This window comes from Nothoprocta perdicaria, unplaced genomic scaffold (assembly GCF_003342845.1).
Source record: "Nothoprocta perdicaria isolate Ctin4 unplaced genomic scaffold, notPer1 scaffold_8, whole genome shotgun sequence".
In the NCBI taxonomy this organism is placed as follows: Eukaryota; Metazoa; Chordata; class Aves; order Tinamiformes; family Tinamidae; genus Nothoprocta; species Nothoprocta perdicaria.
In genome coordinates this window covers 8,850,382-8,873,001 of record NW_020456087.1, presented here as the reverse complement: position 1 = coordinate 8,873,001, position 22,620 = coordinate 8,850,382, and the positions used below count along the sequence as shown (strand labels likewise).

The 22,620-nt window shown below is 50.1% G+C and overlaps 1 protein-coding gene across 1 annotated transcript in view; it reads left to right on the top strand.

Moving 5' to 3' along the window:
- LTBP2 (latent transforming growth factor beta binding protein 2) overlaps nucleotides 1-22,620 on the top strand; it is a 79,830-nt gene that overhangs the window by 40,354 nt on the left and 16,856 nt on the right. Inside the window, exons 5-12 of the mRNA XM_026051795.1 lie at nucleotides 794-964; nucleotides 2,575-2,775; nucleotides 3,491-3,756; nucleotides 5,384-5,486; nucleotides 15,242-15,316; nucleotides 19,963-20,085; nucleotides 20,602-20,766; nucleotides 21,761-21,994. Of these exons, the coding sequence (XP_025907580.1) occupies nucleotides 794-964; nucleotides 2,575-2,775; nucleotides 3,491-3,756; nucleotides 5,384-5,486; nucleotides 15,242-15,316; nucleotides 19,963-20,085; nucleotides 20,602-20,766; nucleotides 21,761-21,994 (1,338 nt within the window). The remainder of the gene's footprint in view (nucleotides 1-793; nucleotides 965-2,574; nucleotides 2,776-3,490; nucleotides 3,757-5,383; nucleotides 5,487-15,241; nucleotides 15,317-19,962; nucleotides 20,086-20,601; nucleotides 20,767-21,760; nucleotides 21,995-22,620) is intronic.

The following is a 22,620-nucleotide window of genomic DNA, read 5'->3' as shown; positions in this document are numbered from 1 at the left end:
CTTGGTTCCTGAAGGAGAGGCATGGCCTCGTGTGGCATCTCAGCCCTTATGAGTAGAGCTGTGAGCCTGATTAAAGTTGTAAACTGAAAGTAGCGGATGAAATGGGAAGCATGTGTATGTGGCAGGGATGAGAGCACAGTAAGGGGGGCACCCGCAGATGCTGCTGTCTTGAAGGACAGGGATAGAAGGCTCTGGTGTTGAGCAAGCTAGTTCGTGTTTATGCAACATGAATGCTTGTCCATTTTCCTCAAGCCTTCAAATTCTCTGAGTGCAATTTCTCTTTTAGCTAATGGGAGGGTGGTGAGGAAATGAGGGGAGGTGATTGAAGAGGTCAGGGGATGTTTGCAAAGAGATATTTATTTCTCTCTGAGAGGAACAGAGGCCAGATGCTCTCTTTATTGGATACCAGCTTGGCTGTCTTTGTGGGAAGTCTTTTAGTKGTGTAAAGACATCCAAGCTCCAGGCTATGTAAGTGGATTGAGAAGGAATATTGCCTAAATCAGAAAAATACCCTTTTATACTGGAATTAGTGCATGTCTCTCTTCATAAGGAGTTGCCAGTCTAACTGAGAACACAGCGCGTGTTGCTGGTGGTTTCCCACACTTGAACAAGCCCTTAACGATGCTGGAGCAGAGGATGAGGCAGGAGTGGTCAAGGGGCAAGAAGAGGCATTGCCCAGGGCTGTGGTCCCAGATCCCTCCCTGCCCTGGGAATGCTTTGGAGACAGAGATGCAGATTACCCACTCCCTGTCCTGGAGAATCTGCTTCCATTCAACACTGGAACACTTCACAGGGGCCAACCTGACAGAGAAGATTAGGAAAATAAAGATTGTCTTCACACCCACCATCTGCAAACAGACATGCCGGAGTGGGCGCTGCTACAACAGCTGTGAGAAGGGAGACACCACCACTCTTTACAGCCAAGGGGGGCACAACCATGATCCCAAGTCTGGCTTCCGCATCTGTGAGTACCCCCAGCCTGTCTCATTGCCTAGTCTCCCACCATCCTCCTYCAGCCTTTTGTGTCTTGTTACAGCCTGAGAGCTAGAGTTAGTATGAGGATGGGAAGGGATAAATAGAAGAAGGTATCTCCTGGAGCCTTTAGGGCTTACTCCACCTCTCTCCCTGGAGCAGCAAGACAGACCTTGCCTCATTACCCTCTTTCCTGGGCAGGCAATTTCAGTTTCCATCCCACCCTAGGTAGGGGGAACATGTGTGTGTTTCACTCAGGCCTGCAGCCAGGGCTCACCTCCCCCTCCTTCTCAGAGCCAGCTCACTGCTTTCATTGGCATTCAGTCTTGGGGCTGACTTTCATCACCTAATTTCCTCCTGTTCTCTCTTTTCATTCACGTGGCAGCCAGGAGAGTTGGCTGCAGCGAGCTGTTTCTACAAACAGGCCTGCTGAAACCTCTCCTCACCTTGTAGAGCTGCTGGGATTGCCTTTTAGGTCACTGTGATACCTGCTGGGTGGGGCACATCCTTTTGGAGCCAGTCAGTGAGAGCAGCCCACAGGACCATGGTAGGACTCATTCTCTGAAAACTTCTGTAACTCTCTGACACTGAGAGTATGAAGAAAAGTCTGGTTGTGGTGCAGACTGAGTGATAAGAGGTTCTAGGAATTGGTGTCTAGATCTCAATCCAGTGTCTGATCATCCCTCCAGCCTGATTGCTGAGCTTGAGCAAAGGAGCTCCAGGCAGGTGGGAGTTCATACCCTGAGCTGAATCTGAAAAGCCATTCTGGGATGTGCAGCAGCAATGCTTCATCTCAGGCTGAAATGAAAGGATGGCCATGGACAGGTCTCAGSATGACCCGCCAGGAAATCCTGTACCTTGCCTGAGTGCCATTTACATTGAGAGAGATGCTGGTTACTCCAAACATCTCTTGAGACCAGAGAAGACTTCACCTTCATTTGTGGGTGCTTTTTCTGATTCCATGCTCCTGATTCTTCTTCAACACCTTCAGCTGCTGAGGGAGAGGCTCTGCATATACAGTGCTCTGCCTGTTCTCGTTCTGCCTCTCCCTCCCCACTGGCCTCTCTTCTGGGCTGGGAGTAAAAAAGGCTTCATGCCAAATGAAGAAGGGGCATAGAAGCCCTTCATGCCAAATGAAGAAGGGGCATAGAAGCCCTTCATGCCAAGAAAAGGTGTTCTGCTGACTCAGCCTTGTGTTGCTGCCATAGCTCCTGCTCCAGGGGATCCTGCTGGTGCCTGCATTTTACCTTGGCTCTGTGGGGTTGCCCTGCAGGGCATGGGTGCCTCGTGCTGGCCATGGTCCCAGAGACCAAGCGAGAGCTAATCCTCTTCAACTCATGACTCCAGGCCATGTTACAGCTCAGGGAGAGCTCTGGCTTCTCCGCTTGCTGCCTGCTGCTTAGTGAAACCCAGCAGAGCTGCTAGCCTTGCCTCCAGGCTGCTTACTGCAAATGCAGAGCCTGGCTTAGTCCTGGGTCTACTTATTAGGTCTTACAGGGTTAGTGCCAGGCCACCTCCATCTGTCCAGCCTCCCACAGCCATTCATGAGCTGGAGGCAGCAGCTCAGATTCCTTGCTATGTGGGCCTCTTTTTGCCTTGCAGATTTCTGCCAGATCCCCTGCCTGAATGGAGGACGTTGTGTAGGCCGGGATGAATGCTGGTGCCCCTCTAATTCCACGGGGAAGTTTTGCCACCTGCCAGCTTCCACTCTGGGAAAGAAGAAAGCAGGGAGAGTGCCAAACACCATGTCCAGCAGCTCCATGAAGCACTCCACATACACACTGCCCCTGTCGAACCAGTTGGGTGAGTGTGGTTGGGCCTCCAAACCCTGGTTTCTCAGCGTGTAGAGGTGCCTGTCCTAGAGAAGAGTCCTGCAACTGATGTCTTGTGCTTACAAAGCCAAAGTCCAACCCTCATGCCCTGGACACTGCAAGGTTGTTCAGGCAGCGAGTATGGGAATTAGGGATTTCAGGAGGGATGCTACGGGGCTGAAAGATGAGCAAGGAATAGGACTAGCCCTGRCCCAGGTGAGACAAAGCAATGATGTGTCGGAAAATCCTTTTGAATTTCTGAATTCTCTGTCGGAATTAGATTAAAATACCRCTCCAACCACTGTTTCCTATGACARTGGCTCTCCACTGATGCTAGTTTTCTCTGCTAGGAGCCAAGACTTCCCTTATTCTTCTGAATCTGCCTGTCTGGCTACTCCTCAGAATTTCAGGGGAGCACCAATAGTTTGGTCAGTGGCTCCCTATGTTTACCTTATCAGGCTAGGTTATTAGCAAAACAGCTCCCTTAGTTTCTGAAGGGCTCTTCTTCTGTAGGTTGCTGGAGAAAGCTTTTGATATGTTTGTCCTGTTAGTAGGCCAGGTAAGTGTTTTGTCTCAAACATAGTCTTCCTCTAGATTTCCCAGTGGTAACAGTCTACTTCTCTCCCCTCATGACTTTGGACAAGATGCTCTTCATGTGCCCAATTGTAACTGGAGTGCCAAAACATTGGTATAAACTCCTTTTTCAGCTTCCTTAAACCCTTCCCTGGTGAATGTGCACATCAACCACCCTCCAGAGGCCACCGTGCAGATTCACCAGGTGGCCAGGGTGCGGGGCGACGCAGAGCTGTCTGAGGAGAACAGCGTGGAGGCAGTGGTGGTGCCTCCGCTGGCCGCAGTGCCGTGGTACGCCTACACCAACGGGAATGGCAACAGCATTGGCACGGAGAGCAAGCAGCAGCAGAGGCCTCCGGATGTGATGGGGAGGTGCTTTCGGGAGGCTCTCCACGGACAGGTAAGGGGACACCTGTAAAGGGAGGTCTGCAGGAGGATCCATGTGTTGTTCTGGGGTGGAGGTTCGTTTGCACATGGGGCAGCGAGCGTGGCCTTGCTTTGCATGAAAGTGCTCGGCACATCTGACTGGTGTGTGGGTAGCACCACGTGTTGTGGGCATGGGGTATGGGAAGGCAAACCACGCTGTCTTGCCCTGAGAAGGCTGTGCCCTGGGGCAGCATAGCCCAGACTTGATAGCTTTCACACACAGTCTCATTTGAAAAGGGTGCCCTATTTATAGAAACATTTACAGCCACAATTTGTGATTATTGTAGGAAACGTATAAAACATAGGAAAATTCCTTTCCCTCTCACACAATAAATGAAAGTCTGATTTCCATGGAACGTTGCCTTCCTGGGCAGCTTGGTCAGTATTTGGGAAGCAGATGCACGTGAGGGGCTTTCTCACCCCTGGCTCACAGTCATAATTTCTTATTTTGTCTTTCCCCATATGTTTCTGTTGCGTCACTGGAAAAGTATCGGAGGTTTCTGGCACCCACAAGAACACCTGTGAATTCCTCCAGAGCAGCTTGCTCTCCATGAGACCCCCAGTTGGGCAGCTTGAGACTCTGCCTCCTTTTCATTGCACAGAAAGCTCAGCCCTTTTCCAGGACTGCTCCTGGTTCCGTTCCCATCCAGGACATTTTTAGCTGGATAAAATCTTAGCAATTCCCTAGCACAAAAATAAATGAGATCAGGCCCTAAACATCTCACAAAGGGGCTGGAAAAGCCCTGTCCCTCTGTGAGGAGACAAGAGCTCCCTGACCCTTGGAGCAGGTTTGCCTTCCAAAAGGCCAGCTTAAAGAGGCACTTAGAAGCATTTAATCTTCTCCAGCATTTCCAGAGCGCTGTTGGTGAAGCTCTTGGAAGGGACAAAGGGGGAGGAAGGATGCCCTTGCTGTACTCACACCTTTTTTTAGCTCTTTCTGGGTCTGTGGCCGAGGAGACTGGGTGACGGCGAGGAGCCCAGGCGGGAAGTGTTTGTCTCTTCCCTCTCAGCCTGAAGCCAAGCTGATTGGAATGTGAGCACTGGGCACACGGCCATTTCTCATATGGATGAGGGCCAGATTTGGCCTGCGGGCTGCGACAGCTCAGCTCTAATGGGGAAGCCTGTAATCCAGAGGGCCTTGCCGGGGGGAAGAGAGACACATTGAGCAAGCGAAAGGGCCTGGCCGCGAGTTCCCCGCAGGGCTGGAATGGTGCACCCATTTTCTGGCTAGTCAGTGTGTGGCTAAGAGCAGGCACTAGGCTGATCCTAGGGCTTTGCTGGGTGATATCATCTCTGATCCATGTTCTGCACTGTTTGATGTCCTCCTCCTCTCCTCCAAAGGGGTGCAGCCAAGGGAGTTTCGTGCTTTTCTGTCTGTAGAACTGTTTACTGTCTTAAACTGTATCCCTGATCCTGCTGTGTCCCTGTGGGGAGTGGTGCTGGGAGAACTGTGTTCGCTTCTAACCCCATGCCATAGTCCCCCATGCTGACTTGTAAACAACCACGGCTGCCTTCCYCCTCCTGCAGTACCTGCAAAGGGCAGGTGCTTGGTCCTCTGCCTGTCACAGAGAAGCCTGAACCCTCTGGTCCTCTCTCTGCAGTGCGCTAACCCTCTACCAGGGCTGACCAAGCTGGAGGATTGTTGTGGCAGCGTGGGGCTCTTCTGGGGTGTGGACAGGTGCCTAGCCTGCCCCCCTCGACCAGGTAAGTGCTTCTGCAGGGAAAGGTTCTCTCTGTAAAAGGCACCGAGGAACTGCCTGCAACCTCTGCAGGCAAAAGAGATCCAGCCAGGGCCAACAGGCTGCTTCAAAGAGATGAGGAAGCACAAAGCAGGGCTGTACATCCCAGGTGCTGTGGAATGCAGGTGTCTTCTTCCTGAGGTTCTCAGAGGAGGAGAGCATGTCTAACATGGCATGCAGAGTGCTGTCTGCTCTGGTCTGGACTCAGCCCACGCACCAGGGAGGAATGGTCTGGTTTGGGTGCTGGCTCCAAGCTCAGCACTTTCTCCACAAACTGCCTCTGTAAAACCCCAGTGCAGCCAGTGGTTTGATCCATGCCAGATCCATTAGGAGGGAGAAACAGGAAAACAACGGCCGTGGTTTTAGGAGGTGCAGTCCTAGATTAGTTGAGGAGGCTGCAGACTTGGCCCTATAGAATTACGGCCCTGTTCTAGGCCCAACACGGGCTTGGCAGGGGCTTTGGAAATAACACTACATCAAACAATTGGCAGGAGTGCACCCAGAGTCCATTCCAGGGGCACAGCAATCCAGCTCTATTTCTTCTGCTCTCAGGAGCTGGACAGAGTGATGCAGCCCAGAGACAGGGGATTCCTCAGCGGCTTCGCCTGGGGCGTTAGGCCGTCACCATGGTGGGCCTGCCTTGGGATGCTCCAAGATTAAGACCCCATCTTGAGCAGGAAGAGCAATTTGGTGATTCCAGTGCTGTCTGGGGCATCCGCTCCACAGCCCTTTTCCTGGGCAGGCACAGCCATGCAGTAGATCCCAGGTTCAAAGCCTGGAGAGAATGGCTGGGAGGTGGAGGACATTGTGGGTGCAGAAAGGCCATTCTGGCAAGATGTGTTCCAAATGAGGAGAAGGTGGTGAGATGCCAAAAGACGGAAGGAGGGACGAGCTAGACCATGGCACCCTGGGAGTCATGGTCTAGTTTGTCCCTCTTTCAGTCTTCTTCAACAACAGTGTGGAATTGGTAGCTCTGGATGAGCCAGCAGKCAGGCAACATGGGCTGAGGGAGCTGTACTCAGGCTGGTGGTGGGATGATGGACAGTGCCCATCAAAGTTCAGCTTCTCCCATATATTCCAGAGGAACAGCAGGGAGGATTCTTCGCTGGGAGGACGGCCCTCTTTAAACCCTCACRAGAGCTCCAGTTCCTCCTGTGTGCACATCTTCCCTCAGCAGGACTTGCTTTCTGCCCTGGGCCCTGCCAGGACACTGCTCCGGCCTCGGAGGCACAGCTGGCTTGGAGACAAAGCCGTGGAGGATGGGAGGTGGGCAGGCCATGTCAGAGCAACAGCCAGGGCTCGGGTCCCYGCAGTCCGAGACGCTGCCGCGCTGGGCCGCTGTGGGGCGAGGTGCCATCCTGTGCCACGTGCAGCCCTGGGTGTTTCAGGGAGCTTTGGCTTAGCTTACACAGACGGGATCTTCTAACCTGTTTGCTCTCTAGCCATCCTGCTTCATCACTGTCTAGTTGCTCAATCTGTTACCTTCCCTATACAGAAACACTAAAATGAACAGAACTTGTGACCCAGGACTTTCTGACCTCCAAGGATACCAGGGGCATTCAAGGCAGCAGGTTTTGAGGAAATGTGATGTCGGTGCCTTTTAGCTGTGCCCCACAGGTTGTCCTTCTTACTTACACGTACGCTTTCAAGAGTTGTTTGTATCTCCGTCTGCCCTGTGCTGCCTTAATACAATTTCTTTTCAGTCAGGGGTAGAGCTGGTTGGAGCCAAATTCCTCCAAATTCCTTGCAATCACAGACTAGATTGTCAGCATCCTGGAACCCAGTGCAAATCCGAGGGGCTCTGATTACTGGGATTTTTCTGCTCTGAAGACTGTGCTGTGGCCTTGAGCCATGTTGTTGCTTGCCTGTGCTCCTTCGTGTGCCAGCCCTGAGGGAGACTTAAGCATATGCAGTATAGGGGTGACCAAGTGGTTGCTTCGTTCAGCACAAACAAGGAAACAGCCCACACAGGCCTCAGCATCCTCCCCCTCTTCTCATGACATTCTAGCATCCTAATGAAATGCTAGTGATCATGTCTTTGATCCCTGCTTTCTCCTGCCCATCTCACAGCAGCCTCCCACCTGCCCTATTTCTCTGTGATCCCTTCCCATCAGGAAGCACAGGCTGTTTAATATGTCTGTTAGGCTGCAGGTGGCTGTAAAATTCCTGCATCTCCTTCCTCTCTGAGCCAGGATGCTAGGTATCACTCAGCACTCATGGCCAGAGCAGCAGCTTCGCTGGACTTAGATCTTTAGTCTTTAAAATGCTTCTGTAACCCCAGACTTCCAGGACATAAACACAGGCATAAAATATCCATGTGTGTTTCCTGAAGTACACAATAAAGTGAATGCATTTGAGAAATGCCTGCTGCCCACAGGTGCCATGTCTGCAGATCAGCATCTGCACCGTGTCCCAGCAGCAGAGCAGCTGGGGGTGTCACTGCTCATCTTTGTTGAGTGGACTGGTGATTTTATRACTTTTTTTCAGATTAATTCCATGGGGGTATGAAAAATGGATYCCTTTGGGTCTTCCACCTTCCTGTGCCACAAGGAAATCCTATGCTCAGTCACCCTGTTTTTTGGCTATATAGTTTCTCTTTGGAGAAGAGATGGCTCTTGTTGATTTTGTCAGGAATTCAGACTAGTTGAAAGGACCATTTTAATCCTCTTTAACTGTGGGCAAGTTTCTTCAGCCTTTGCTTATCTCCGATTCACTGCTCTGTAACCAGCCCCACATGCAGAGGACCACATGGTACAAATGAAGGCAGACAGAAAGCAGACATTTGGTGAAGCTAGCTTAAGAGAGTCATGCTGTTGTGACCCAAGCTGCTGGCACGCTCTTCTCTGGAGTATGAGCATGTGAGCCATCTCACCCCAGAACGAAGCCAAAGAAACAGCCCTTTCTCCATGATCTTATTGCTCTAATGGAGCCACTGACTACGCTGACTTCTTCTGACTAGCCCCATGCCTCCTCTGCCAGGAATCTCAGATCTATCTTTCCAGCATGAAGGCATCACTCTGCACCATTCCTACTTATAAACCATGTCCCACAGTCATATCCCTTCTATCTCTCCTGGTTTTACTGGCTTGCATTTTGCTGATCCCAAGTCACTGAACTGTAGTTGAGAGACCTGGTATCATATGTGCAGAGGTAACATGTCTGATTGATGTTTTCAGCTTTCTTCTTGGCACTGTGGTCTTCAGAGAAAACTCCTTTCTGCACTGATATGTCCTGGGGAGGTGTTCTATAGAACCAGACTTGACAGCTCTGGGAATTTCAAGCATTCCAGCAACCAGAGACAGAAATGGCAGAAGCTAGTTCAGTGTAAACACTTACAAATGTACAGAAGTGCAGCCAGGCAAGAGCTAGACAAATGGAGAACTTGTTTGGATTGACTGTCTGCCCGAGACACTGATTGTTAGTAGAGTCTGGATATGTCCGGATGTCTCTGTCGAGTGCAGCTTTCATGTTTGGTACGTGTTTGTGTGCGGAAAGACATCAGAGAAGAGGAAGAAACGAAGGCAGGCATCTGTCTGAGCAAACCTGCCATGACCAATTCTTGCTATTTTTCGTATTTTGCCTAACATAAGAAACAGCTAAGGCACTTGAATCCTAAAGAGAATATATCTAGAAGATGAGTTCAGAATGAGGTAGAGATGGGGTGTGACCAGGCCAGGACATTCTGTAACAAGTGTTACATCAGCCTCAGAGGTTGTTGGCTTTGCTTGGGCTGTTAGCTGTCTGGTTTGCTCCTGGAAGGTTGCATGTTGTTAAGCTTCTTCAGGGAGGTGCACACACAGAGGAGGCTTAGGGCAAGCTATAGCAGAGAGTGCTGGAAATTCTCTGTTGCTCCTGTAAATGAGTGCTAAAGATGGGATCTCCCCAATGTGGAAGATCAGAGACARACTTGAGAAGGGAGAGAGCTGTTGGGAGAAGGTGGTCACTGAAAATGTGAGAGGAAGATGAGCTAGAGAGTGGGCTTGGGGAAAGACAGAGTATCTGCATGATGTAGTACTTGAACTGAGAATGGAGTTTGATGGATGAAATATATACAGTTCTGTATACACTGTAGTACAAAATAAATTAGATAAAAGTATCCACAAACCCTCCAAGTCTTACTCAGCAGAGGCCTTGGGGCACTCACTGAAAGGCTAGATGAGAGTCAGGAGGAGGAGTATAGCAGACTGCAAAGATAAAACTCAAGATCCATGGTGGTGAAAGGGAATTAGAGACTGAGGAAGTTGTTAAAGCAGCAGTACTTGGATGTGGCTGGGAGGAAGCCCAAGCCCAGGCAGGATGTTTGAGCTGTAAGCAAGTTGTACGAAAGCAACTGTGCTTTGTAAGCTCCCGTGCTGTGGTGACGTTGGGATGTCAGGGCTAGTACCAGGCATGTGGCTGTGCAGTCACTCCTCTCTTTGTGGGTATGCAGTGATATGTGAAGAAGAGCGGGCTGGAACCAGGGTGGGAGATGATCTGTGCAAACTAAAACCAGCATAGYCCATGAGACCGTTTGGGTATAGGCAGACCCTGGCAGGGTGTATATTTGGACACTCTTTTSCCTGAAACGTTAGGATGTCTTGACCCGCCTCAGGCATGTGAAATCAGAGCTTAGAAATGAAGAGTTTTTCTCTGAAGGCAAGATGTTCACTGTGATGTAAGACATTAAGTTTTCCCCATTTCAGAACTGTTCTTTTTCATTTTTTTTAACTTTAAGACCTTTCTGAGAAGCTGATGTTTGAGGTGTGTRGCCAGGGAGGTTCTGAAATGTCCCAGAGTTTGCCCAGTGTGAGAGACTCCCCTGTTCTGAGCATGGCGAGATGCACCCGTGCACAGCCTGCCCTGGGCCCTCACTCAGAGGACACGGAGAGCAAGACACATGGCCAGAGACAGTCACAGCCCGTGCCTTCCATGTCCTTCCCATCTCTGGGGACAACACAGGTCTGCAAGAGGGGGAGCTCCAAGAAAAGGCAGCCTTGCTGCTGCATCCGTATCAACCATATCTACCCGTGCCTGTACTCTGCAGGAGATACAAAGCTAACCATCCTGGATGGATTTGGGGGAGTTTCTGGCTGCAGCAGCAAACCAGCCTATTCCAGGTTCTGTTTTTCACTGCTCACCTTCCCTTACGTTCTGCTGCAGCGTAGCTGGCCACTCAGCCTACCCACGGGCTTGGTAACACGCTGGCTGTTTGTGCACTTTGCAGATCTTCATGTGCTGCTTTCTCTCCTCCTGCCGATGATTTTTAGCTTTATTAAGGCAAGCCTTTGAAGACCATTGTTTTGTTTTTATTCCCACTCCCCATGTTTTTTCAAGTTTTTTGTCCTAGAGAAAAGTCTGAATTTCACTGGAAAATTGGATCTTGCAGTGTCTGGCTTGGCGTCCGCCGCGCTCCCCCAGCAGAGCAGACCTCCCACGGCGAGAGGGGTGGCAGCTCCATGGGTGAGCTGCCTCGGCAGCCGCCCGGCTCCGCGCCCCGCCTGCAGGCACCGGAGCTGCCGCTGGAGCCCACTTGGGATCAGCCCCCTGGCCTGCCCTTGTTGCCATCAGGTCACYGGGATACTGAGGAGGAAAAGGGAAGTATGGGGTGAAGGCTGCGGGGGCTCTCTTGAGCTTGTGTGAGAGGCAGGACACTGCCCGGAGCCCCAGGCAGCAGCTGGCCCGCACGGKCCCAGCCGTGCCGGATGCCACCAGCCCGTGCATGCTGGCTCTTTGTGTGTTTCTTTTCATGCACAGGGCATTTAGAAGTACCACAGCCACCCTCCTGATGGCATGGGCTGTGCCCAGCGCTCGCACGGAGCCTTCTCTAGTCTGGGTAGGGTTTCTTCTGCGTGGCCAGTCCAGCGCCTCCAGAAATGGCWGCGTGTCCTGAAAGTGGCAAAGGAATTCAGCAAGGCAAGGCTTCTCAGAGAGATAATGTCTTTAGTTTGATGAATGGAAAGAGTTGAAAGAAGCTGGCAAGCTCTTAGCATCCAAGCATTTCCTCACTTCTCTTCTGATCTAACCACAGGCTTGTCTTTACCCCTTTTAACTGAGTGATATTGGCTGCCTAATATAATGTATTATAATCTCTCTAAGAACCTTGCCTCACTCAGGCTCTTGTGGCTAAACTTCTAGTTTACTTTCAATTCACCATTAGTCTGAGCTTCATCCTGTCTTTAGGCAGCATTTCCTTGTCCTTCATTTCATTTGGACTGTTTTTGTGCCTCTTTTGCCCACTGTAAGAGACAGACTAGGTCTCTGGATGAGAACTTGAGCTTGTGGTGACTGGGGAGCCAGGGCTCTGGAGTCCTCTTTCTTGGAATGGCAGGACTGTAGTGGGAAGTGACAGAAAACTTCTGAAATGTGCCTAGCTGCTTAAGAATCACCCTGCTAGACTGAAAAAAATGAGAGCCCTTTCCTTGTTTTCCATGCATCTGCTTTCCTTCTCATTTTGATGTGCTGGAATATTCTGCTAGATGGGAGAAAGGCAGTAGTGTGACTCCAGGCTTGTGCCTGCTTTTTTTTTTTCTGGGGCTATGAGCTAATTTTACTTGGCCTCCCACTGAAATCCCTGGGACACACACAGTCCCCTTTGCGAGCCCAGCCTCGCCTGGGCCTCACCTGCTGCTGCAGAGCTCACAGAAGGCAGCACTGGGTGGTGACACGAAGCAAAGCTGGCCCRGATGGGAGAGGAGCTGTTGCAGAGAGCCAAGGGGAGTCCTGGGGTGCAACTACCTGACAAGTTCTTCCCTTTAGCCCCAAAGCTGCTGAGCACAAGTGGTCAGGATACGAGGCTTTGGTTATCACATACTTGGATGAGGAGCCAGAGCTCCCTGTCCTCCAAACAGTGTGAAGTCCCTCTGCCTGACAGATACAGCTCAGCTGCTCTGCCCCAGCCAAAGCCTCATTGCCCCTTCCTTGAGAGAGTGCAGGCAGGCAGACCCTGGAGCCCAGGATGGGCTGGTTGGATTCTGGCTGTGGATACTGACAGGTTTCATGCTCTCTTGGATCAGCAGATCTGCTTTTTCCTATTCATTCTCCCTGTTAAATTCCTGAGGAATAGCTTCTAAATTCTGTCTCTCATTCCTGCTAGAGCAGTGGTGCGGGAGAGGGATGGATGTTTATCCCCTTTGCTGGAGACTTGAGTGTTCTRGACTGTTTTTTTCAGGGGGTTGTAGTTTCTGCTGTAATTCGGTAAGATCAGAGCTTATGGAAGGAAATGGTCCTCTGCTTGAGTAACCAAGTACAAAGCTGAGAGTAATAGTTTACATCGTGCTGCAGCACATGCCGCCTTCCCTTGTGGCTGTATCCTGGCAGAAGGAGAGCAGCATCCATCCAGTACTTCAGAAACTGCATTGGTTCCCCTTGGTACAGAAAGATCTGCTCACATTTCATTACAGTTATTCTTTCCAGGGAATGCAAGTTTCTTAACAAAGTTATGCCATTCATCCCCAGCGCCACGATTAACTTGCAGCATTAATGAGCTGCAGGTTTCTGTGGACTTGAGTCACATGGATGGTGAGGTGGCACAAAACCTGCACACTCAGCCCTCCCCAGCATTTTCCACCCTCTCCCTTGCCTTCTTCCCAGCAGCATCTGGCAGCGGGATGCTGCCCAGGATCTGTTTCTCTGCAAAGGCTGTTTGGAGATGGAGGGGGGCTCTGACACATGTCATCACTGTTTGATCTCCAACATGCTTGGCTCTGTGGCGGAGGGCTCACATGTAACAATGCTGCTTCGTTTGAGCATCTGTTATCACATTGTGCTGAGGCTGACAGATGCTTCCAAGCACAGTTAATGCCTGTCGGCAGCCCTTAGCCCACAGCCTGTGGTGTTTGGACTCTAGGAACTGGAATCTTGCTGGGGCCCCAGACCTGGAGTTCATGAGCTAGAGGCTGTTTTTCTCTCTCCAGAAAGTTGGAAATTTACCCCRGGCCCCTGCTCTTGACCTCTGGGTAAGTGATTCTCTGTATCATATCACCAGCTGCACCCCTTTTCCCTTAACTTCCAGATATTTTTAAATAAACCTTGCTTCATGACTGAACTGGCACAGGAGTAGATAGATTTTTTTTCTTAGTCTTTCATCCAGCAGATGAGTATTYCTCTTTATTCAAAGAGTCTTATAGCCTAAGTGAATATACCTGAGGAAACCAGGCTTTCTCTCTTACYTCTGACACAGAATGGTGAATAGCTCATTTCCTCAGTCCTCATTTCTGTTACTTCCCAGGCACCTTTTCTTAGGAGGCTAGTTCCCAGCTTTTGGCCTCCAAGAAGTGTCCTGGAATGGCTTTGAACTGTGTTAATGGGCTCAGTGTAATGGACTGCCCTGATTTCTGCTGCCAATGCTGTGTTTTGCTCTGTAGGCTCTTTTTGGCCAACTCCTGTCTCAAGGATGTTACCTCTGCTTCTTAAAAGCTGCAGTATATTAGAAGTCTTCCAGATCCCAGAGGCAGATACACTTCATGCCATGAAAGGCTTTTCATTTAATGGCCTTAGAGTGTGAGCTACTGATGACAGGCAGGAGGAATTTGACTGGTGGGAATATAGCTGAACAGTTGCTTAGCTGTTAGGCTCACATCTTGTTTCCAAACATATGGTCCAGAACATTAAAAAGAAGTCCCACCCTGGGAAAATCCCATCCTTAGACTTCCATCTTTCTACTCCACCCCATGCTTACTCACTCCCCACTTCTTCACCTCCCAAATTCCCTTTCTGTTGCTGCAATATATGGTGCCTAAACTTGACATTCCTACGATTTGTTGGACACATGTTACTTGCTTATAAAAATTCTGGAGAAATTTAATTGTGCAGGTTACAGGTCATTTTGAAACCCACAAAGCTATTTTAAGCAACAATTTGAAGTTGTCTTTAGTGAGAATGATTGGGGCAGGAAATCTTGTGGAGCCAAGAGATCCTCGTAAAATAAGAGAAAGGGTAGTAAATGGTCCTTGGGCTGTTACTTCAGCATCTCATCAAGGACCTCTGTCATTTCTTCCACTCTGGTTCCCTTTGACGTATGCAACCTGGCCATCCAAGCTGGCTTGGAGAAAGCTGAGGTGATAGAGGGACAGGTAATTAAACACAGGCAGCACCTCTGAATGGCAAATCTGGCATCTGCAAAGTAGCAGAAGCCACTTGGGAAATGTGTCATTGTGTCCTCATGGTTGTGTCTGTCATCCAGGCCTTTTCTCCATGGCTACTCCTGCCTTTCTGTCTGTCCTGAGATCTCCACACGCCTGTTGAAGGCCAACGTGGCCTTCAGCCTGTCCTTGCCCCCTGCCCAAGTGCTATTAGTATGGGTGGAAACTGCGCCTTGGTTGTGCTGTGTGGGTACTCAAGCTGCAGATCTTGTGCTGAGGTTGAGCAAAAGTGGAAGCAATGTGTCCTGTCATGAAGGAGAAAGAGCTTGTAGGATCTGTGAAGGACATTTTTTGGAGGTGGTCACTCTCATGCCTGTAGTAGAGAGGYTGAGCACAAAAATGGAGGGCACAATCATTACTAGTGAAAGGTTTTAATATATAAGGGTCCATAATGAAGAGGCATACAAGCAATAGCATGGGAATGGGATTCATACCTTATGGCAGACAACATAGAGCAAGAGAAGGAAAAGTGGGGCAGAACACTGAGCCCATGTTCAGTAGCTGATAAGGYAGGCATGAAGCGAGGAAGGAGGAAGAGAAAAATAAAGGCCTGGTGGTTGGCTCTGCTGTCTCTTTCCCACACTGTTTGCTTTCTTCCCAGCACACCCAGTGATTGAGAATGGACATGTGGAGTGTCCCCAGGGATATAAGAGGCTGAATAGGAGCCACTGTCAAGGTAAGGCTGCTGTTTTTTCCCTCTGTCTCCTTCCCACATCCTCAGAAAGAGTAATAATTATCTACACAAGTAAAACAGTTATCTAAATTCCCTGATACAGATCTACAAAGATAAAAATCCCTGTGCCTCCATCAAGCGTGAAAAACCCGAGTAACACTGGGCTGCATGACTCAGCTCATAAACATAGCTCACAACTAGGCCAACACAAGGAATCTCACCTGATAAATACTACTGACATTCTTAATTTTGACTGCTGTACATGCACGGTAAGGATCTCCATTGCTGCTGTGTTAAGTGTATGTGTAAAAGCACTTCTCCTGTAGTGTGAAGTAACAGAAGATTTATTGCCTCAAAAGTTTCAGAAGATTGTCTGCTTGTTCATTTATCTTTTTTTCCTAAGTGGGAGAGTGCCATAAAAGTGAATCCTTCTGTTCCGAGTGTGCCACTTGGATGTGCTGCCAGGCTCTGCTTGCCTGCTGCACACTGCTGGGACCTATACATTCTCACCCTCACAGTCCCTCAGCTCCATATGAGGAAGGCATCATCCCATACTTCTCCCCGGTTCATGAATATTTGGTGTCTTTGGCCCACAGCCATTGTGTTTTCTATGTTCTGCCTGAAGTGGAATTTTATGGTTCCATTTTTGTGATTCATGATAAGCTGAGAGGTGTCATGTAGAAGATGCAGCAGGGAGCTTGGGCCCTCGCCATGCAAACCCGGGGCTGGCAATCGAATGACTCATTTTTAGCTGGGATTTTCCAGCATGCTTGCTGAATTACTGAGTCAGTCTCCCCTCATTGTCCTGGGGGAGAGTTTTCAATAACGTAATGGCTTCTATTCCCTCTGGTGCTTAGATCTCAATCCTTCTGCAGCCATTGGCTGCTGTGGATTGGAGGAGCTACTTGAAGATGCTAAATCGGAGCCAGCGGAACAGAGTGACCGGTGTCAGTGAGCAGAGACATATGGCACCTGCTCAGGGTTGGCATCCCAGCTGGAGCAGGGTGAGGCTGAGAAGCAGAGGGACATGGCAGTATGGAGTTGTCTGGAAAGATATTTTTGCACAGGAAAAATCGCAAAGCAGAGTTATGCATTTCTGCAGGTTGCTTTGCAAGCCAGGGTAGAGAGATACTTTTTGGGGGGCAGCCTGCTGCCTCTAGGTACATTCCTGATCTTTGCTGTGGCTGCAGGATGCATGTCAGGAAGCCCAGAACCTCACTTCAAGGTCTAGAGTGAGCAATTTGGCTGATGAAGCTGAGGGAGAGGCTGCAGATGTCCCTCTTTCCTGCCCAGCTYGGAGGAAAATCAGAAACTGATGAGACTTGATGGTTCCTGAAACCGTTAGATGTAGGAGAAATGCTGAGCTGAGAAGGAGATGAGTGACCATTTCACTGAGCTCTGGCTGTTCARGCTGCCAGTAGAGCACTGGTGAGTGACTAGAGGAAGGCCCTGGCCAAAAACCATCTCACTCTGTTCCTGAACAGGAAGGGTTGTATCTGGTGCCTTCCAGCAGAAGAACAAATACTCCTTCTACAGGAACTCCTTTCCTTAGCTTACTGCATCCCATCAAGCTGTAATGAATCTGAGTAGGGAGTGCCTGGAATACCCAGCACTGGGTGGGTATTCAGTTTCCACAGTCCGTCCAGATTCCAGGAGACATTCTCTGGACTCATTCCCTAAAGGGACCTTGACCACACAACACAGATCCTCCTGCACCATCAACAAAGGCCTGGGAGCCATTGCATCTTCAGTGAGTGAGTGCTCATTGTCTCTGATTCACAACAGCCTGGAGGATTCAGAACTATGCCTGTTAAAGAGAATAGCACAGGGTGTCCTCCCACTAGCCAGGGAACCTCTCGGTGCTGCCTGGACCAGCAAGGAGGGTGCTGCTGGAAGGAATAATGTTCTTGCAATGTGTGAGGCAGAAGTAGTTTTGGGGACTGCTGGCTGGGTGAGCTGGAGATGATGGTAGGGAGATCTAGAGTATCCTGTGGCCACTGCAGTGGACATTCATCTGGTGGTGCCCATATATTATTGTGTCTGTTACCGACAAAGGTTCTGTTTGCTCATCACAGAGCTGCATAAACCAGCCTGCACCTTCTACTGCAGGCTGCCTATTCCAGCAYGGGTGTTTCTGAGGAGCACCAGCAGGTTGATGCAGGGCAGGAAGAAGCAGATGAGACACCTTTTGGTTATGGTACCGATTTACAGGCCCCTTTGCTTCTTCCTGTGGCTCCAGCTTTGCCTCTGGCAGGGATTAGGAGCGTGTGGGGCAGAGCTTGCCTGCTTGCTTCTCTTCCCTCGGTTTCCACTGGGGGTGAGTCTTCGGCTGCCAGTGGAAAGAGGGGATTGGAGCAGGGCCAAGAGGCGGCCCTGTTTTAAATTAAACGCACAAAGCCGGGCCCTTGGTGCTTGTTTGTCTTGCGCTCTCATTACTCTAATCCCTTCAATCCCTTTGCTTATACATAGGCCAAACACCTCATCCATTTGGTGTGTCAGAATGACAAGGCATTCAAGTAGTGCCAGGGAGTGACAGAGATGCTCCCCAAGGCTATTCGGGAGATCTCAAACTCTTTCTCTGAGTGGGATTCCTAGCACATTTGGCTGCTGATGCTGCTTCTCATGAACTCTGTCCTATATTTGGCACAAGGCAGGAGACTGGTGCTTGTCACAGTGCTGTCACAGCCACCCCTTCTTCCCAGAGCATCAATAGGGGCTAGGCAAGTGGCATAGCAATGCACAGGATTTTTGTGTCATCCAGGATAGAATTTTTTTGTTGATTGCTCCTCTTTGCGTTGAACTTTGCTATCTGTCAGCTCTGAGGCCACTAATTCAGTTCTGTGGGGGAGGAGGTTCTCTTGGGGAGTCATTCCCACCTGCMTGTCTGGAGAGAGCTTGGGAGCTGTGCTTTCTTGGCTCTGGGATCGTCAGACATGCAAGGGGCTGACTCTGCCATTCTGATAGGAGGAGATTGGGATAAATTGGTCTCCATCATGTGCTGAAACCTTGGAATAGAAACTGGARGAAGGCTGTCACTAGGTCAGCACAGCCAAATCCTGTTGCCCTGTAGACTGCTGTGCATCCCTGTAGCATCAGTACTTCCAATTGGTTGATCATGGCCTGATCCTTACAGTCCCAGTGTGTCTCAACTATGTGTGGAGCAGCTGGTGGGATGAAAGAAGGATTTTAAGAGCACAGGACTAGAGAGGACCTCCCAGAGCATTAAGTCAAAAGTCTGGCTGTGTGATAGCCCCACTTTCACCAAGAAGGGATGTTCCAGCTCCAAAGGCTCCCTTCCCAAAGACTTTGACTGCTGAGTCAGTGGCAGAGACAGTGCTTGAACTTGGCAACTTTTTGCTCTGGCAACCTGTTCACTACAGTGACAAGCTGGAGATTGGCTCCCTGTAATTTGGCTTGGCACTTGGGCACTGTGTGAGGATCAGTCACTCATGGGATGTCACTGTATTTCCCAGCAAAGATCCTCTGTGATGGACTGCTCCAGACTAGCAGGACCAGGTGTTGAGTTAGAGGAGAAGACTGCCCTGCCAATCAAGGCTCACAAACATGAAATTGAGGGCTGTAAAAGCAATCTTAACAGGGTGGCTCATCAGAAGCACCACATCTGTTTTCCATGAGGATTCCAGAGCAGAGCACTCATTTGATATCCATCTCTGCAGCTGCAGCAAGCTGTGCAGCAGATGTGGGACTGCTGCTGTCACCACAGAGATTCCCACCAAGCCGCTCAGTTCAGAGGCTGCCGAGGACACCTGTGTGGCTGGGACCTGGTTCTGAGCCAGGACACCTGATGGGAGGCTTTGGGCTAAAGGGACCTGAAGTAAGGGGAATGACAGAATAGCATGAACATCACCTGATCTGACAGCACAAGGCTAAGAGTAAACAGAGAAGATGATAATTCCTTCCCATTCGTGAAAGGCAATTGTTTCACAGCAAGCCTCAGAGATTAGAGCAAGTGGAACTTGAGGCAATGAAAGAGAGGACCAGATGCCTGCAGCCAGCAAGACTACAGAGAGCTTATCCAAGGGATCTGAGAAACAAAGCTCTGTGGCAAGAGGCAGCCAAATGGTGTGGATGGAGGGGTGGAATGTCCCGGCTGCTCAGAGCATCGTGCCAATTCCCAGATTCCATATCGCTTCCATCCTCCAAGAGCTGTGGCTAAGGCAGAGCCTCTGACAGTGCTTGCTCTGAACACTTATCTCACTTAACCTTTCCTGGTTATTGATGAGTCCTAGCTTAGCTGTCCCTAATGCCATGTCAAAGAAGATTCCTCACTACTCTGTGGGAGCACCTTGGCACATGACCCCAATGACTGCTGCTTGCTTTACCACTGTGTTCTGATGGTGCCGAGACCAGCTCATCTGGGACGTGAGGGATAGCATCAACCTGTCTCTGCTTGGGTTCACTTTTATCCTGTGGGACAGGAGGCTAGAAGACAACAGTGAGCTGATTCAGTGTGATCAACTTGCAGGCAACATCCAGGCTTTGCAGGCTGGCCTGACCAAAAAGCAGGGAAGAGAACAAAGCTCCTGTCAGTCTCTCAGCCCTTCTCACACCCAGCAAAGGCTCCTAGGCCCTAACTAGGCAGCAAAGTCAAGGTCTCTTGGCTAAGCTGGTCTTTCTCTTCCACACAGATATCAATGAATGCCTGATGCAGGGGCTGTGCAAAGACGCCGAGTGTGTGAACACCCGTGGCAGCTTCCGCTGCACCTGCAAACCTGGCACCATGCTGGACCCGTCCCGCAGCCACTGTATCTGTAAGTGCTCCGGAGAACACCCCCAAGCTGGGAAGGGACAGTGGCCCTAAGCCCTTTGAGTATCACAGAATGTGTGTGTGAGCAGGACCCCACAGGTCACGAGCCAAGTGGGCTGCACTTTACCTCATGCTTCTTGCAAGGCTGTCTGGACACAGGAGAGTCACTGTATGCCTGCAGATGCTCCTTGCTTGTGTATGAGTACCTAGACCTCCTATCAGCCGGGGCTCTTCTTCATGAGACCTTCATGGTCTTCTCTTTCTGTTCACTGTAGAGCCCAGTGCAGTAGCAGAGGGGAGCAACCTCCCTGTTTGACAGAGCTCCCATAGGAGATGGATTAAATTGGGACTGACACAGGCAGGGGTGATGGCCTGGAGTGTTTTCTGGCATGAGGACTGGGTAATTCTGAGGGTGGAAAGCACAGACAAAGCGAGGGCTGAGGTGGAGAGGCTGAACATCCTTTCTGTCTTGGGTCAGTGTAGAGCTGGATGCCAGGCTGACCCTGCCATTGTGTTTCAGCGGACAAGGCAGTGTCCATGGAGCAGGGGCTGTGCTACCGCTCAGTGGCCGGAGATGTTTGCTCCTTCCCTCTCTCCCACCGAATCACCCAGCAGATCTGCTGCTGCAGCCGTGTTGGCAAGGGCTGGGGGAAGAACTGTGAGAAGTGTCCCATGCCTGGTTCAGGTGAGATGTTCCCACTTTGTCTTTGTCTGCTCGGATTAGATTTGGGCTTTGACTTGTTCGAACTTATATTCTCTTCTAGCTTCTTGCTTGCAGTCAGACCACAATGAGACAGGGCTTATACAGTCCAAGGAACAGTGCACAGACTGGGACTTGAGCTCAAAGGTCTGTGAGACTCAGCTTTAGACCATGTACCTGGCTGCAAGTCCTGGAGCAGAATGATGCAGAGGTAAACCTGTGATACAGGTATAGCAGGCCAGGGAGCAGGCATGGGTAGTCAGGCAGATGAAGAAGTTCTTGATAGGAAAGCAGAGTGCACTAAAGGGAGAACGCAGCCTTGTCTGTGCCTAGCTTTGCTTGACAGCCCTTTCCGTCTTGCTCTGCCTCCCTTACAATGAATGTTTCATCTGCTGGCGTGACAGCTGGGTGAGGAGCAGTTTAGTGTCCCAGCATGTAGTGGAAAGGAGGCAATACTGCAGAATTCCTTGTGGATGGGAAAGATCCATAGGTAGTTTGTGTAGAGTATGTTGAGTGATGGGCAAAGCCCTCATTGCCAAGGTACCAGGGGTTCACTTTTATCTGCTCCCTTCCTCAGCTTCAACCTTCATGTGGCATGATCCCTTCCCAACAGTAGTGTTCCAAGGAGTAAATGGATAGATGTAGTTTTTGGAGTCCAGGAATGCCATCCAGAACCTGTTAGAAACCCAACCTGCACTGTGGGCCAATTTTTTCCACTTGAAGCATCCACCCACTGCAGCCCAGTTGTGTTTCTACTGTGAAATAGCTCTCAGAAAATGTACAGAAGATGAAAGGATGGGAGAAACTGTCGCTTGCATTCATATRTGGAAACTGTAGGCTTGTCTATTTTCATTCCTTTCTTCACTGTCTCACCTTCAAGTCTGAGTGCTATAAACCAGCGTTTGGATTTGTGGTCTCTGCATGAGCCTTTCCTTTCACCCCCTACCCTCTAAAGGTTTAGCTTGATTTTCCCCCACAGAAGCCTTCAAGGAGATTTGCCCAGCAGGACATGGCTACACCTACTCTAGCTCTGATATCCGCCTGTCCATGAGAAAGGCAGAGGCAGAAGAGCTACCACTCAGCTTGGAAGAGCAAAGGCAAAGCCACAACTGGACATTAGATTGGGCAGGAAGAAGACAGCCACTGCAGGACAGCTTGCGTGGGAGCATCCTGGAGGCGTTCCTCCATCCTGACACCTCAACAGGAGAAGGTAGTATGGGATATAATGCTCAAAGCTGCTCCATCAGGGTCTATAGCAGGGAAGGGCAAATTCCCAGTGCCTATCTTGTCTCTGTGGCAGGATTTAGCTGATAGGAGCTCTCTGTGTGTATGTGGATATGCAGGTGTCTTTCAATCCAAGTAGTATCTCCAGGACCCTAGACACAACCTCATCAAGCCTTTGGAGATGAGATTGAGTGTTCCTGGCTCCTGTGACCACACCTTTGCAAATGATTCTGGGTGGCCACGCTACCTCTGCTTTGACCTAAGGTCTGTGTGGGAGCTTTGGCACTGCAGTCCTTATCCATTTGTCCAGTACAACCAGAGAAAAGTGTGACTGACAACTTGTGCCAGCATCTTCTGGAGTGGAAGGTCCTAGGGTCTGTGAAGAGCTGGGAGATGAGTCCTGGTGTGTTGGCTTTGGGAACAAGCTCTTACTGAGGAGTATGAGGGACTCGATGGCAGTGTCTGGGAGATGGGTGATGTTAGAGCAGCCAGGTCTCAGAAGGATGGCAAACTATCTTGTCTCTATTCACCATGCACTGTTTCACTTTCCAGGTGAAGTTCCTCCTATTGAGCAGGTGAGTAAGGCTCATCTCACTAAGCCTGTGCGTGTCTGTG